General features: G+C 37.8%; 1 protein-coding gene and 1 long non-coding RNA gene across 6 annotated transcripts in view; one reads left to right on the top strand and one right to left on the bottom strand.

Annotated features, from left to right (window-relative positions):
- The window catches only part of LOC117083069, a 50,163-nt gene extending 43,511 nt beyond the window's left edge, over positions 1 to 6,652 (bottom strand). Inside the window, exon 1 of the long non-coding RNA XR_004436921.1 lies at positions 6,568 to 6,652. This is a non-coding gene — a long non-coding RNA (uncharacterized LOC117083069). The remainder of the gene's footprint in view (positions 1 to 6,567) is intronic.
- Positions 6,101 to 13,126, top strand: part of CFAP20DC (CFAP20 domain containing) — a 320,674-nt gene continuing 313,648 nt past the window's right edge. For 3 of the 5 annotated variants that reach the window (XR_004436919.1, XM_033210293.1, XM_033210292.1), the window contains exons 1-3: positions 6,101 to 6,534; positions 8,874 to 8,963; positions 9,803 to 9,896. Coding sequence is in view for 2 of the 5 variants with exons in the window: in XM_033210293.1 (XP_033066184.1) it covers positions 6,514 to 6,534; positions 8,874 to 8,963; positions 9,803 to 9,896 (205 nt within the window). In the remaining 3 variants the exon portion in view is untranslated. Of the gene's footprint in view, positions 6,535 to 8,873; positions 8,964 to 9,802; positions 9,897 to 13,126 lie in introns of those variants that run through there. The other 2 variants (XM_033210295.1, XM_033210294.1) reach the window with 2 other exon arrangements.

Here is a 13,126-nt window from a genome sequence, read left to right as displayed (position 1 = left end):
CAACTCAACCACCCTCGTGGAATAGGCCTGTGAGTGTGTGTATGTATGTGTATGTGAATTTTTAAAAATTACAGAACTTTGGGATCCAGTCAGCTTCACTGTGGGGACTTCCCCACCCCAAACACCTTATCTTACCTGGAAAAGACATCTTTCCCTTGGTAAATGAAAGAAGATATACATCGAAAAATCAGTATGGACAAAGATGATGGTAGGTAGTGTAAGTGGTACTCAGGGCAACAGTGTAGGTCACTTTATTTAAATAGTTCCAGTTGGGGGCTGGGCTTCAGAGTTAGGTCTGGACTAGCTGCATCATTTGAGTACAATAGTTTTATGGCTAACCACTAAATATTGGGGCTCAAATAATTTTGCAGAAAGGCTTTTCTTCTTCCAATCCTGGCAACTGAGTGAAATTCACAATAACCATTCAGTTTGATTCCTAAGAATAAAAACACAAAATTCTAGATTTACTGGTGTTAATGCTCCTCAGTCAAAGAATATCAGGGATATATCAGTAGTGGAAGAAGTTGGGTTCATCACTCATTGCAACAAGGAAGAAAATATACCATTGGGGAACCTTGGGTATCCTAGTAAGAGGATGTTAGAACTAATTTTAGGATTTGGGCTTATGTTAGTTGATTTAGGCGAGGGTTTAGGAAAGCAGAGCTTTGCTCTGGATTGGGTCCTGTCAGGAACCAAGGGTAATTCAATGATTGGGAATATTAAGAAATCTTAATATAAGACAGGAAGAATGAAGTAAGGCTTAGCTATAATTGGTAAAGAAGCAGCAGTCACTCATATTAACCAGGATAGGGAAATGTTTGGTCATCTTTTTGATTTGGACAATATTCATGTTTTTATCTTGATTCATCATGGTCACAGAGTGGCTTCGTATGATATTGATATTCTGTGAAACTGTTCGTGTTCAGTAACAACAGCAATAACAAAACACCAAAACCTAGCTGTGTCAGGCCAGTTCCCAGATGTCTTTGTTTCACTGGTGACATTAGCATTAGAAAGCAGTTACATTCTAATTTCAACAACTTCAAACATGGCAGGTATTCTTTGGCAATAGTGGTAACAGTGGCAACTAAGTGGAATCCTTCATAAGAATGTTTGGTCTCAGAAAAAAATGCAGTCAAGTATTCATTTCCAAAGTGATTCCTGGCTACTTAGTATCCTCTTAAAGATCCTAGAAATACACGGGCATCCAATAACACTGGATTTCCTGTTACTAAGCAGGTAAGAGCTTAAAGAATCTAGGCTTGAATATTAAGAGTTAATGTAAATCCTGGGATAATGAAAAGGGTCTATGATATTTGAATTACACATATGTACATCAAATATTTAAAGAATATTAGAGAACCTTTCTTTCATATTAAATTATTCATGTATAGTTAGAATTTTTAAAAAATATGTCTGGTGTCTGTTATTTGTAAAAAAAAAAAAATCATTATAGTGGATATCTCCTTTTGGCTGCCCAATATCCATCTTCCTCCTTCCCTAGAAGAGGACCCAGAGTTTCCTTTGGGAAACAATCCTTCCTCATTCCCTAGTTACATGTTTTGGTGATACCCCATTCCCAACCAATCAATATATCTCATCTCCTTGCTTGCAGGGACTGGTTTAAGAATAAGCACTTAATCTAGCCTTAAGCATATTTATCTGACCAAAGTGTTTAGTTCAGAGATGGGCGTATCACCTAAACTGATCCAAATGAAGGTGAACTTCAGGACTTTAGCCCCAAATGCTCTATTTAGTGGTATCAGAATGTAAAATTGAGAATGCTATAGCCATTTTGTAAACCTGAAGAGAGCCAGCCTAAGGACTGAGCCAACCGAGAGGAAGCAGTGTGGAGAAAGGAAACCTGATGATGTTTCTGACCTCTAGACGCAGCTGGATCTACTCTAGGTTGTTAAGAAATCAATGCCAAGTCCAATGTCATGAGTTTTCCCCTTATGTTTCCTTATAAGACTTTTGTAGTTTTAGGTCTTATGTCTTTGATTCATTTTGAGTTAACTCATGTATATAAATTTAAAAAGCAAAGCAAGAGTCCAATTTCATTCTTTCTCATGTAGACATTCAGTTTTCTACAGCCCTTTTATCACATATCAACACTAACTGGCTTTAGGTTAGAGAAAGTTATGCAAGAAAAATTTGCTACTTAGATCTAACTTTTCTGTTAAAAACCTTGATCATTTATGCCATTGCAAAACAAATTAGTACTAAATATTCACTTAATTTATTCTTTTCAAAGATGTATTTGGCAAATGTTCGTTTTTTTAAACCTAAGTGCTTGCTATGTAAAGCTACTTTATTAGGAAAGTATTCATACCTAAATACCAAACTACTGGGATAGTTTTTTTGTTTTGTCTTGTTTTCCTGAGAAAGCTTTCAAGTGGTAACTGGTTTTGGAAATTTTACATTTATGCATGACTTTTGAAGTACTTGGTCATCTGTGGGTACAGGCAAGAAATAGTCCCCATAGGATCTCATGGACCCGAGAAGGGGGAAAGACCCATTTGAGGAGAAAATCTAAAAATAGTAAAACCCTCAAAAACTTTCACTATTCCATACTTTCTGGAAAAAAGAAGACACTACTATTTTCAAATCAACTGTCAAATGAATAACTTTGGTATCATTAATTTTTCTTGCTTAAAACTATAAAATAGGCCCAGTTTTAAAACTTTCCTATCAACTCAACATTATCATTCATAAAGCTATTCTATAATGTGTAAAAAATTAAAATAACCCTTCAAGTATTAAACATTTCTAGATTACTGTGCAGCAGAACAAATTCTCATGAAACAGATCTTATTTCTTCCCATTAGCCAAATAATTAGATTATGTACTGTAACCAAAATAAAAACTACAACAATATTGTGATAAATACAGTACATTCTTAGTTCAAAATAATATTATTTCTTGTCAAATTGATAATCATACTCATCTAAGTTGAATGGCTATACTGGCATACGAAGACTGCCACCCTTTAAAACTGTTTCTAGTCTATTCCATTTTAAATACTATCCAATATCCTTTAATATTAATATACCACCAAATTACTTTCTTTTTTTCAAATCACTTTCTTTGTAGAACAAAGACAAGCACTTTACAGCTTGTAAAGTGACTAATTCTTAATGTTGTCAAATTAAGTTAAGCAATTTAATGCAATTACTAAATGTACCAACTTCTTAAAAAATTGTAGCAATTAAATAAATTGTTTCACTGTCTTTTATAGTGAACATAAATAACTTGGTTTATCTTTTATAATGAACATAACTAACTTGGTTTAAGCCAAGTTGTTTGGGCAGGCTGGCTTTTTCCTTTTTTTTCTTTTTTTCAGAATTCTGCTAGATATCCTTGAAGTCACAGTCAAATCCAAGCTTTTGTTCATAGCTTGCATTCAATCAAATTGAAGAGTACTTGCTACTGTAAAGTTGGATTTCCTCCTTTCTCTGATTTTGAATTCATACTGTTAAAGTACTGCACATTCTTATTTTTGCTTTATTGCTACCACTGTCATTGTTAATGGTGGCTCTCACCATAGGCAAAATAACACTGATGAACTTGGCCAACTTTCAGATTTGCCCATTGCCTGGACAAGCACTATACCATAGTTGCCAATGAAAATCCAACTCTGAGTCTCCTGAACTTGTCAGAAATTAGGACAGTCAGGTGACAATGTTTGGCTTTGGACTATTACTTTCTCTTTAGGAAGTGAGGACATTGAAATAAATGGACACTGTTTCCTTCTAGTCTTAAGTTGAATAAACAGGTGATCAAAACCAAAAACACCTGAGTAATAAGACTTACTGATTCACTGTAATTATTCATTTTTCAATTCTGTAGCTCATTTTTTCATTGACAAACTGAGGTTATTTACCCTTTTGGTTGTAGATAAATGATAAACATATTAATTAACTCATGTAATCATAAGAGGAAGAAAGAAAATAAAGTAGGGCAAAGTTGTGGATTTCACTTCAACTACAGTGTCAAAAGACCCTTTTCAGAGACCCAAGTAGATTGTTAGAAGCCTTAAGATGTTCCCTAGATTCTCCAGATTCTCATTATACCTTTTGCCATCCTTATTATTAACAGCTGCCCAAAAAATATATTCACATTAACTCCCTGGAGCGTGTAAATGTTTCCTTATTTGGAAAAACTGGTCTTTAGAGATATGATTACATTATCTTGAAATAAAGAGATTGCCTTGGATTATCAAAGTTGGCCCTAAATACTATTACAACCTCTTTATAAGAGACACACAGGGAAAACACACACAGAAAAGGAGAAGGCAATGTGACTATGGAGGTGAGACAGAGACTGGAGAAATGGAGCCACAATTCAAGGGGTGCCAACAGCTACCAGAAGCTGATGAGGCAAAGAATGAATTCTCCTCTAAAGCCACTAGGGGAGTGTGGCCCTACTGACACTTTGATTTGAGACTTCTGGCCTCCAAATGAAGCCACAATTCAAGGGGTGCCAACAGCTACCAGAAGCTGGATGAGACAAAGAATGGATTCTTCTCTAAAGCCACCGGGGGAGTGTGGCCCTACTGACACTTTGATTTTGGACTTCTGGCCTCCAGAACTATGAGAGAATAAACCTCTGTTGTTTTAAGCTACTCCGTTTGAGGTAATGTTACAGTAGCCACAGGAAACTAATATACTCACCCAATGTTGCTCCCTGTGATTGAATTCATGATATTTATCACAAGTTGTAATTATTTGCTATTTTATTTATCATCTGTCTCACTCCCCTATGTAAGCTCCATGAAGGTAGGGCCATTCACTGCACACCCAGTCTCTTAGCATAGTATTTGAAATATCTTATGTTTCTAGAAACTATCTGTTAAAAGAATCAGCGGATAAATGTCCCCCATAGGTAAGTCTTGTAAGACAGAGACCACGTCTATTGATCATAATTGTCAAAGCCTCCAGCACAGAAACTTAAAAGAAACTGCTGTTGAACTAAGTTTGCTGGTCTAGAAATCAAGAAATCTGGATTCTAGACACCATACCGCAATGTATAGCTGTGCCATGGCCCCCACCTCTATTTCCTTTCCATCTATTATTTGGCTTAGAATGTTCAAGAAGGTTTGTTCCTTATCTGCTCTTCTTATCTTTGCTAAGGAGCAGTTCCGAATAGCATTCATTTTCGTATCCCTTACATAATCCATAATAGTTGGCATATGATAGGACAATAAATGTTTGAGGTTTTTGGGTGAAGTGGAATGATATTGGGCTTTAGACTCAAACATAAATGAAACTCAACATTGCATCCTTGAGTAAATTCCTAATCAACTCTGAATCCCAATCTTCTCAAATGCAAAGAGACTAACCCTTACCTCACAGAATTGTGAACCTGTGAGCCACTCAGCCTATAGCAGGGACTTTATGAGTAGTACCTGATTAGCATTAATCTATGCCATTGACCTAACTCAACCATGAGTACAGCATCAGATAAGAATTCCTAACTGGTGCCATATGACTTTGGCCAAGCCATTTAACCTTTCTGAGCCACAGCTCCTTAGCCAAAAATTGGCAATAGTACCTTCCCTGTAAGAAGTGGCTCTGATCTAGAAACTAAATAAAGTAACTTAACAGTTACATTTAAGCGAGTGCTAGTCTCAATAAGTTATTATTTTCAACAAAAAAATCTTGGCTTCCTAGGGTCTTCTGAAACAATGAAAGGGTCCAGCAGACCCTCTTACTGCCTCAACGAACCCAAATGTGGGAACCCTCTAAACAAAGGCCACGTGAGGGTTCCATGAGTCCGTGACTGTATCCCTCAGGAACCTACCAGTTATCAGTGTTTACCAAGAGGAGAGACCAAGCCGACAGGTACTCCAGAAGAGTGCAGTACCTGGCATAGCCCTAATCCACGCTGAGTTTAGGCTTCTTAGCCGGCAGAGGTCATGACCTAAGGAAAGTGCAGGTAACCATTTGGATCGCCCGCCATTTCTCTAGGAGTCCCGCGGTTGCCCGGGCAACGCTACGTCACCGCGTATCCCGCGCCCGTTGGCAAGAAGCCTAGAGAGCGCAACGCGCAGGCGCCCAGTGGGAACCAATGGGCGCGGCCGGAACGCTAGTGGCGCTCGGCGCTGCCCTTTCGCGGTCAGATTCTGGGGTGGGGCGGCAGCGGGAGCGCGCCCGCCTTTCTTGGGCCGGCGGGCGGTTGTCTGTGGCTCCGCAACTGGGCGCCCCGTCACGTAGGTTACACACACAATCACTCCCCAGGGACGACCAGGAGTCAGTCCAGGCAGCTGCGCCCTGCCCAGACCCGGGCACCCCGGAGGCTGGAGCCGCAATGGTGCGGGTCGAGGGCCGGAGATGGAGCTGACCAGGGACCAGAGGGAGTGAGAAGAGCTTGCCCAAGTCGGGGCCAAGCACGAAGCCCTTCCCCACCCGTCGGGCTCCTGGGTTCCCGCCGGCCGGTTTCCAGCCGTCAGGGTCACGCCACTCGCTGGAAACCCTGAACTCTGTGCCCCCCAAGCCTGGGCCCCCTTCGGGAATGTTCAAAAATGAGTACCAGGTAACCCGAAACGGTTCTCCAACTTGTCTATACCTTTCTCCTCTTAGATGAGGTAGGCCGTGATCGGGGTGAGGATACAGTGCACCCTCTATCCCCATAATGCGGTCTTTTTCCGGGGTAAGACAGAATTAGTGGGTGAATGCTATTGGCCCAGAGAGAAAGGAAAAGTACCAATGTCTAGGCGTATGATTTGGCTTTTGTTCACTCTCCAACTCAGTGTTTCTTAAGGTACATGAATTAATTGTGAGTCTACTTAAAATGCAGATCTTAGGCCCCACTGAAACCTCTGAATCAGAATCTTGAGGGCAGGGCCCAGAAATCTTAAGTTTTAACAAGCGCCTTGGAGACTCAGTATTCCTGCAACATTGGCATCTCAGAAACGATTTAGAAGAGTGAATGAGTAAACGCATGCATTGTTACATCAAGAAGGAAAGCACTTTGGCTATGTGCTGTTTTATTTTTCCAGAACTGGGAGTCAGTGAATCTCAGACCTTGGAGTACATCAGGATTTCTTAGGGTACTTGTTAACATGCAGATTTCCTGACCCTCATCCCAGATCTGGTGAATCCGAATCTGTAGATGGGGGTCACTTGATTTACATTTTTAACTACTTCCCCCAAGTGATTCCTATGCAGGGGGTCCAAGGATCACACTTGGAGAAACCCTGCTTCTGGGTCGTCCTCAGTCACTTTGAATATCCTAGAGTGTCTCAGTGACCTGCTCTCCTCACCTCACTGAACACCTCCCTTCCTGCTCTCCTGTCCTCGCCTCTGCGAGAGGTTACACTCCTTGTTTACAGTCTGCTTACCATGCTAGTCCTGCTGTTCTGTTGAACGTTTTTGGCTGTATCTAATCAGTTCTCCACCCATCTCCACCTCTTTATTGCTTCTGCCTTTTCATTCACCCAGCACTACCTGCCTCCTTATGAGTGCTGTCGGAGTAGTCTGCAGTTCTCTTTCTTCTGTCCCATTCGTTATCACTAATTGGGCTAGACCACTTTTAGAGAGTTTGTCTCACTTCTTACAGGTAAAGTATATGATCAAAAAAGGCATATACCCACTACAGGAAACTTGGAGAACATGGGAAAGCAAAAAGCAGCGGGGACAGTTTGCTGTCTCACCAAGTATGAGGACTTTTTTCTTTTAAAACAACCAGCTGTCTCAAATTTAAAATTCATGGTGAAAAATGACCTGCCCTCACAAGCTATAGTAATTCTATCCCATATACAGTTTGCACATAATACCGCCTAAGGAAGTAGACATTAAATGTCTCACCTTCAAATGATTGTGTGTTAAAACTCAGAGGCAAAAATATCTTTGTATTACTGAGAAAAATTAAAAGCTGGAAATTCCGTACAGAAATTAGACTTGCTCACATATTGTTTATAATTCAAACCATATTTAGTCCTCATATCAGATTCTCATTTTTTTGTGATAAATTCTTCCTCAGAGCTAATTATTTAATTTCCCTTTCTTAAATAATTAAAGCTTATGGACCTTCAGTAATATATTCAGTGTGCTTACGTAAGTGTGTCCTTCCATGTTCTCATGTTTACAATGGGGAACCAGTAGGCTGTCTGTAGAAACGATCTTTGATTTCTCTTGTACAGATTTTCTAGATCTGCACATTAATTTGTATTACATATATAAAAATATCTTGTAGAAATGTTCAAAATAGGACTTCCCAAATGCCTCCCAGGCCTTTTTATTGACCAGTACTAAACTATTTAATTTCTCTCCCCATTTTTTGAATAATCTCTGGTGGTGGTGTTGAGCCCCTGCCGGGAGCTCAGTATTGTGCTGGAGGTTTGATGTTTAGTATCTTATGTAATCCAACAACCCATTTTACAGATGGAGAATCAAGAAGTTAAATAACTCCAAGGTCAGATAGTTAAAAAGCCGGTGTTGGAGCCCCAGTCAGTATGATTAGAAAACTTGTATTCAGAGATAACTACCTGAATGTATTGGCCTGATTCAAGAATTGGATTTAAACCCTTTAGTGTGGGTTGCAGAACATTTTACGTTTGCAATGATCTGTATGTGTCAAGTAAATGAGTCCCCCACTGAGATACTGTCGGGTTTGTATGGCACAATTTATTTAATATTTGTCATGTTTTAAAAATAGATTCTTTAAACCATTAATCCAAGGTGACCCAAATCAGAATGGTTGTGGTTTAGATACAATCAACGTAAAAAGTAGGAGTAGTAACAGGGATAATGTTTCATCCCAGATCAGCTTAACTGACAGATGCCGGCAACACTGGTTATAGACTCTGTGATGGATAATACTTCCTCATTAGCATTGTCTTTTACTTTAAATATTTTGTTTTCATTTTTTAGGGAGGTGCATTTGTTGAAATTTTCAGTGCTCAAGGAAAAAATCCTGGAGCAAAATGGAAGATCCTTGGCAGTCCATCTGTGATTTGGAAAGTAAGTGTTAGAAATTAGAGCCACGTAAATCAGGGGAAGAAATGGGAGTGAAGGTTATAGAAGAAAGGGCTTGATCAAATTTCACAACTGTTTTTCCTGTTCTTTCACTCCAAAACCCTTTCATGACATTGTTGGCTGCAGCTGTCCTCGACACCACTCTTCAGTTGTCTAAGACTTTGGCACACAGGTCATAACCTTTCTCTGTACTCCATGCCGTGCTATATATAATTTTAGATGACTTCAATATCTATAAGAAAAATCTCTCCAAGTCCTGGGCTTCTCAGTTTCTTGATTTCTTCATCTTTAACAACTCCTTCCACTCTACTTCAGCATTCATCCCTACTGTCTTACCCTGGTCCTTATCACCACAAACTGTAGGACCTCTGAAGTTACTAAGTGAGACATTAAAATATCCCTTTCTGCCCCCAATCTTTATTCTTAAGGTCTTTGCTCAGTTACTCCACTCTGTTCTTCAACTAAGTTGGGACCTTTAGGCCATTGACTATTCCACTTTTCCTGTGTTTTATTTTGTTTAGTTAATTCATTTATTAATTTATTTATATTCTTTATCTTCCTTTTCTCTGCAGCCCAGAATCCATCATCCATAATTTCAGTCACTTTCCAGTCCAGACCTTGAATGCCCTTGCTCTTTGTCCTTTCTCCATGCTTCTGTAGTCTAGTTTCCAAGAAGTCTCAGAATAAAAGTACTAAGGCCTGAGCCTGCTTTTAAGTTTTTGGTTATGGGATGTTTTTTCCCCTGTAGATCTGAAGTTTCAATTTTATAGTAGAAGCCAAGTAAAATATCCTGTGATAACTACTGTTTTCATTTTGTTCTATAGGAGTTTGATAAAGAAGTTAAAAGTTTTGTGTTTGTCCTGGAAGGCAGCAGCCAAACAAACAAAATTCAATTACCAAAGGAGAATAAGCAAATCCGTAAGTAATATTTTTAATATTGAAACTTAACATTTTGTATGCAAAATTATGCTTTTATGTCTCATAAACAGGCATATTAGTATGACTTCTACTGACATCTGTTTATATAAGGTGATATAATTTTTTTTTTTTAATTTAGAGAGCAATTGTATGCTGGGCAGTATGCTAGGCCTTTTAAAAAATATATTCTACCTCACCATCTTCTAGAAATCTAGTAGTATCTTGAAGAAGATTTAGAAGAGTACTTGGCAGCCATTAATTATGATGATAATAGCATTTATTGAGCACTTACTATATGCCAGGAGCTTTGTAAACATTTAATATTTATGAATGCTTTTCATCCTCATAAAAGGTCTTTTACAAATTAACAAACTGAGCTTGGTTCCTCATCAGGGCTAAACGGAAATAAAATCAGGATTCCTAAATTACAAGAAATTAATTTGTGAGAAAAAATGTATCAGAAAGAAGATATAAAGCATAATTTGGTGACATGTCAACTCATATGCTTATTACCTTTTAATATTAATCATAATTAAAATATATGTATGAATGTGTGATTTAACAAAAACCCAAAGAATCTATTTCAATTCTTATTTACTTCAGAAATCAAAATCAGCATTTCAAAGCAGAAGAGACCCTGAGAGATAACCCAGATTTATCAGAAGCCCAGTTATGAACAGAGATAGGGTTACAATTCAGGGCTCTGCCACTAAATTAGACCTTGAGTAAACTGATTGATTTAAGGAATATGATTTATCAGAACGATTAACTAGAGTTTTCATTAACTATGTCCTATTTTTAAATATAAATTTCAGGTGATTTAGCAAATATAAATAGTTGTTTTTTACTTTCATCATTTACTTATTCCTTCTTTCATTCATTAGAACATTTATCGAATACCTACCATGCATGAAGCTCCATAAAAAGACCTGTTGTTGGTACCTGATTTTAATTCAGTTTTCTAAACTTATATAGGTTCTGTGCTTTATGTACCATTTCAAGCTACTACATGCATATTTTAGATTTCCAAGACACAAACTAGCCATATAAGTTATAGGTGAAAGATGATTTATTTTAAAGTGGTTTGCCACTGTTTCTTTCTAAACTAGGAAAGAGACTAGAAAAAAAAGAAGAGATAACCATCATTAAAAATAATTTTTAATTTACTGCCACTTAAAGATTATGCTTTCCTAATAGTTTCTGCATGTGTGTGTGTGTGTGTGTGTTTCTGTCTGTAATAGTAGGGTTTTGCATTTCCATATATATTTATACTTATAAATGAGGTGAACTAAGATGATCCAGGGAAACCTGTCTGACACTGTAGTTTCATCTTCTTACAAGAGGCACAGGACATCTTTTTAAGGATATTGGTTTTGTAAGACAGATAGATACATTTGACTTTCAAGAACATGACTTTGTTCTAAGCCAATTGTTCCTTTGTTTTTTTCTTAACTTATAAAGCCCACCTGTATTTTCATTTAGTGTCCTCAGTATCAATGCACATGGTTACCTTAATAAAAATCAATCACTTTTAATAACCTTTCTCACTTGATGCTGAGAAAGATTCCTCCTCTACTAAAGGCTGAATGATTAAATACAAGCTCTGCTTTTCCATTTTTATCTGAAGTTTTTTTTAAGAAACAAACCAAGTTTAATGTGTCATAATTACTTTTTTAAATGGAAAGATGATGGTTTTAATTGTAAAAAAAAAGAAGACTCTTTTAATGTATTTTTTGTACAATGCCTTATAATTAAAAGTTAATCTGACTTTTCTGTATCACATGTAGCACTGTAACGAATGAAACAGTTTATATAGTCTGCCCTGCACTAATGCCTTTAAGGTTAATTATTTGGAATTTTTGATAAAAGGAATTTATAGCTGTTTTTACTTGTGTAAAACGACCTTCTATGTGAAGTTTGTATGGTTAAATTTAAATTAAATGACATGCCTTGAATAGATAATTGGCTTTTAATTAACATTTCTAAATTCAATTACCATTATGTATTCCTATTTTAAGAGTAAACATCCAGTTTATTTATGCAAACTTGACATTAGGTACCCTATCTGTGTTTCCGACTGTATTAGGTACTACTTAGAAAGAAAGTTTAGTAATGAAATTAAGTATGTTTAACTTTTCATTTTAAAAAATAAGATTTCTGATTTAACTTGTATTTGAGGATCTCAAACACATAAAATAAAGGAAATTGTAATATTACTTATCAGACTGTGCACTTCTCTAGGGCAGGGATCTTCCTGAATCATCTTCTTTGTACCCTTAACTTAGTGCCTGGTCCATGGTTGGCGTTCAATAAGTGTGTTAAATTTGCTGTACTATGAAGCTATGACAATTTGGGTCATAATTTTTCATTGTAACCAGCTGGCCTTGATAATGAGGCTTGAGTAAACCCTTCACCAGCTAAATAAATAAATCCCTGCTGCTCTTCACTCTAGAACACATTATATAGAGTTGCCCATATGAGAAGCAGCTCTGTTACACATAAACATATATCATTTGGAGGTCTTCTTCAGAGCTTTCTGTTGGAGGCTCGTGTTTGAAACCATTGTTTTCTCTGCCTGTGACATCTGAATCAAATGATGTGTCTCGGGGGAGTAGCATCCCTGAAGCCTGGCATTGTTCTGCATTTCAGGTGCTCTGGAGGATGAGGTCACCTTTATGAGGTTTCCCCAGGCCTCCTCGGGCCCCCACTTTAGTATCATTTTTATCTTGTCATGACTTCCTCTGTTTAAAACCCGTCAATGGTTTTGACCTGCCTCTATTTTCCTGAATCCAGTGGACAGTTCTCAGCCCTCATCTTACTTCACATATTAGCAGCATTTGAGAAAGTTGACACCTGCTTCATAACTTTCCTCACTCAGACCCAAGATGTCCGTACTCCTAGTTTTCTTCCCATTTCACTGTTCTTCTTTCTTAGCCTCCTTTTGTGGTTCTTCCTCTTTTCCCCAACTTGAATTAATGTTGCAGCATCCCTGGACTCAGTCCTTGGCACTGTATCTACACTTACTCCCTTGGTTATCAACTTCCAGCTCATGGATTTAAATGCCATCTCTGTCTTACTCTAGCTTACATTTCCAGCTCAGACTTTTCTCCTAAACTCTAGTCTTCTTGAATATCATCTTACTTACTTGACATTTCTACGCTTGGACAGCTGAAATGTAGTATGTCCAAAGCCTAACTTCTGGTCTTTACTCCTCGAAATTCCTCCTCCTG

Source organism: Trachypithecus francoisi, unplaced genomic scaffold (assembly GCF_009764315.1).
Source record: "Trachypithecus francoisi isolate TF-2019V2 unplaced genomic scaffold, Tfra_2.0 Lachesis_group0, whole genome shotgun sequence".
Lineage (NCBI taxonomy): Eukaryota > Metazoa > Chordata > Mammalia > Primates > Cercopithecidae > Trachypithecus > Trachypithecus francoisi.
This window is presented reverse-complemented; position numbering and strand designations above follow the sequence as displayed.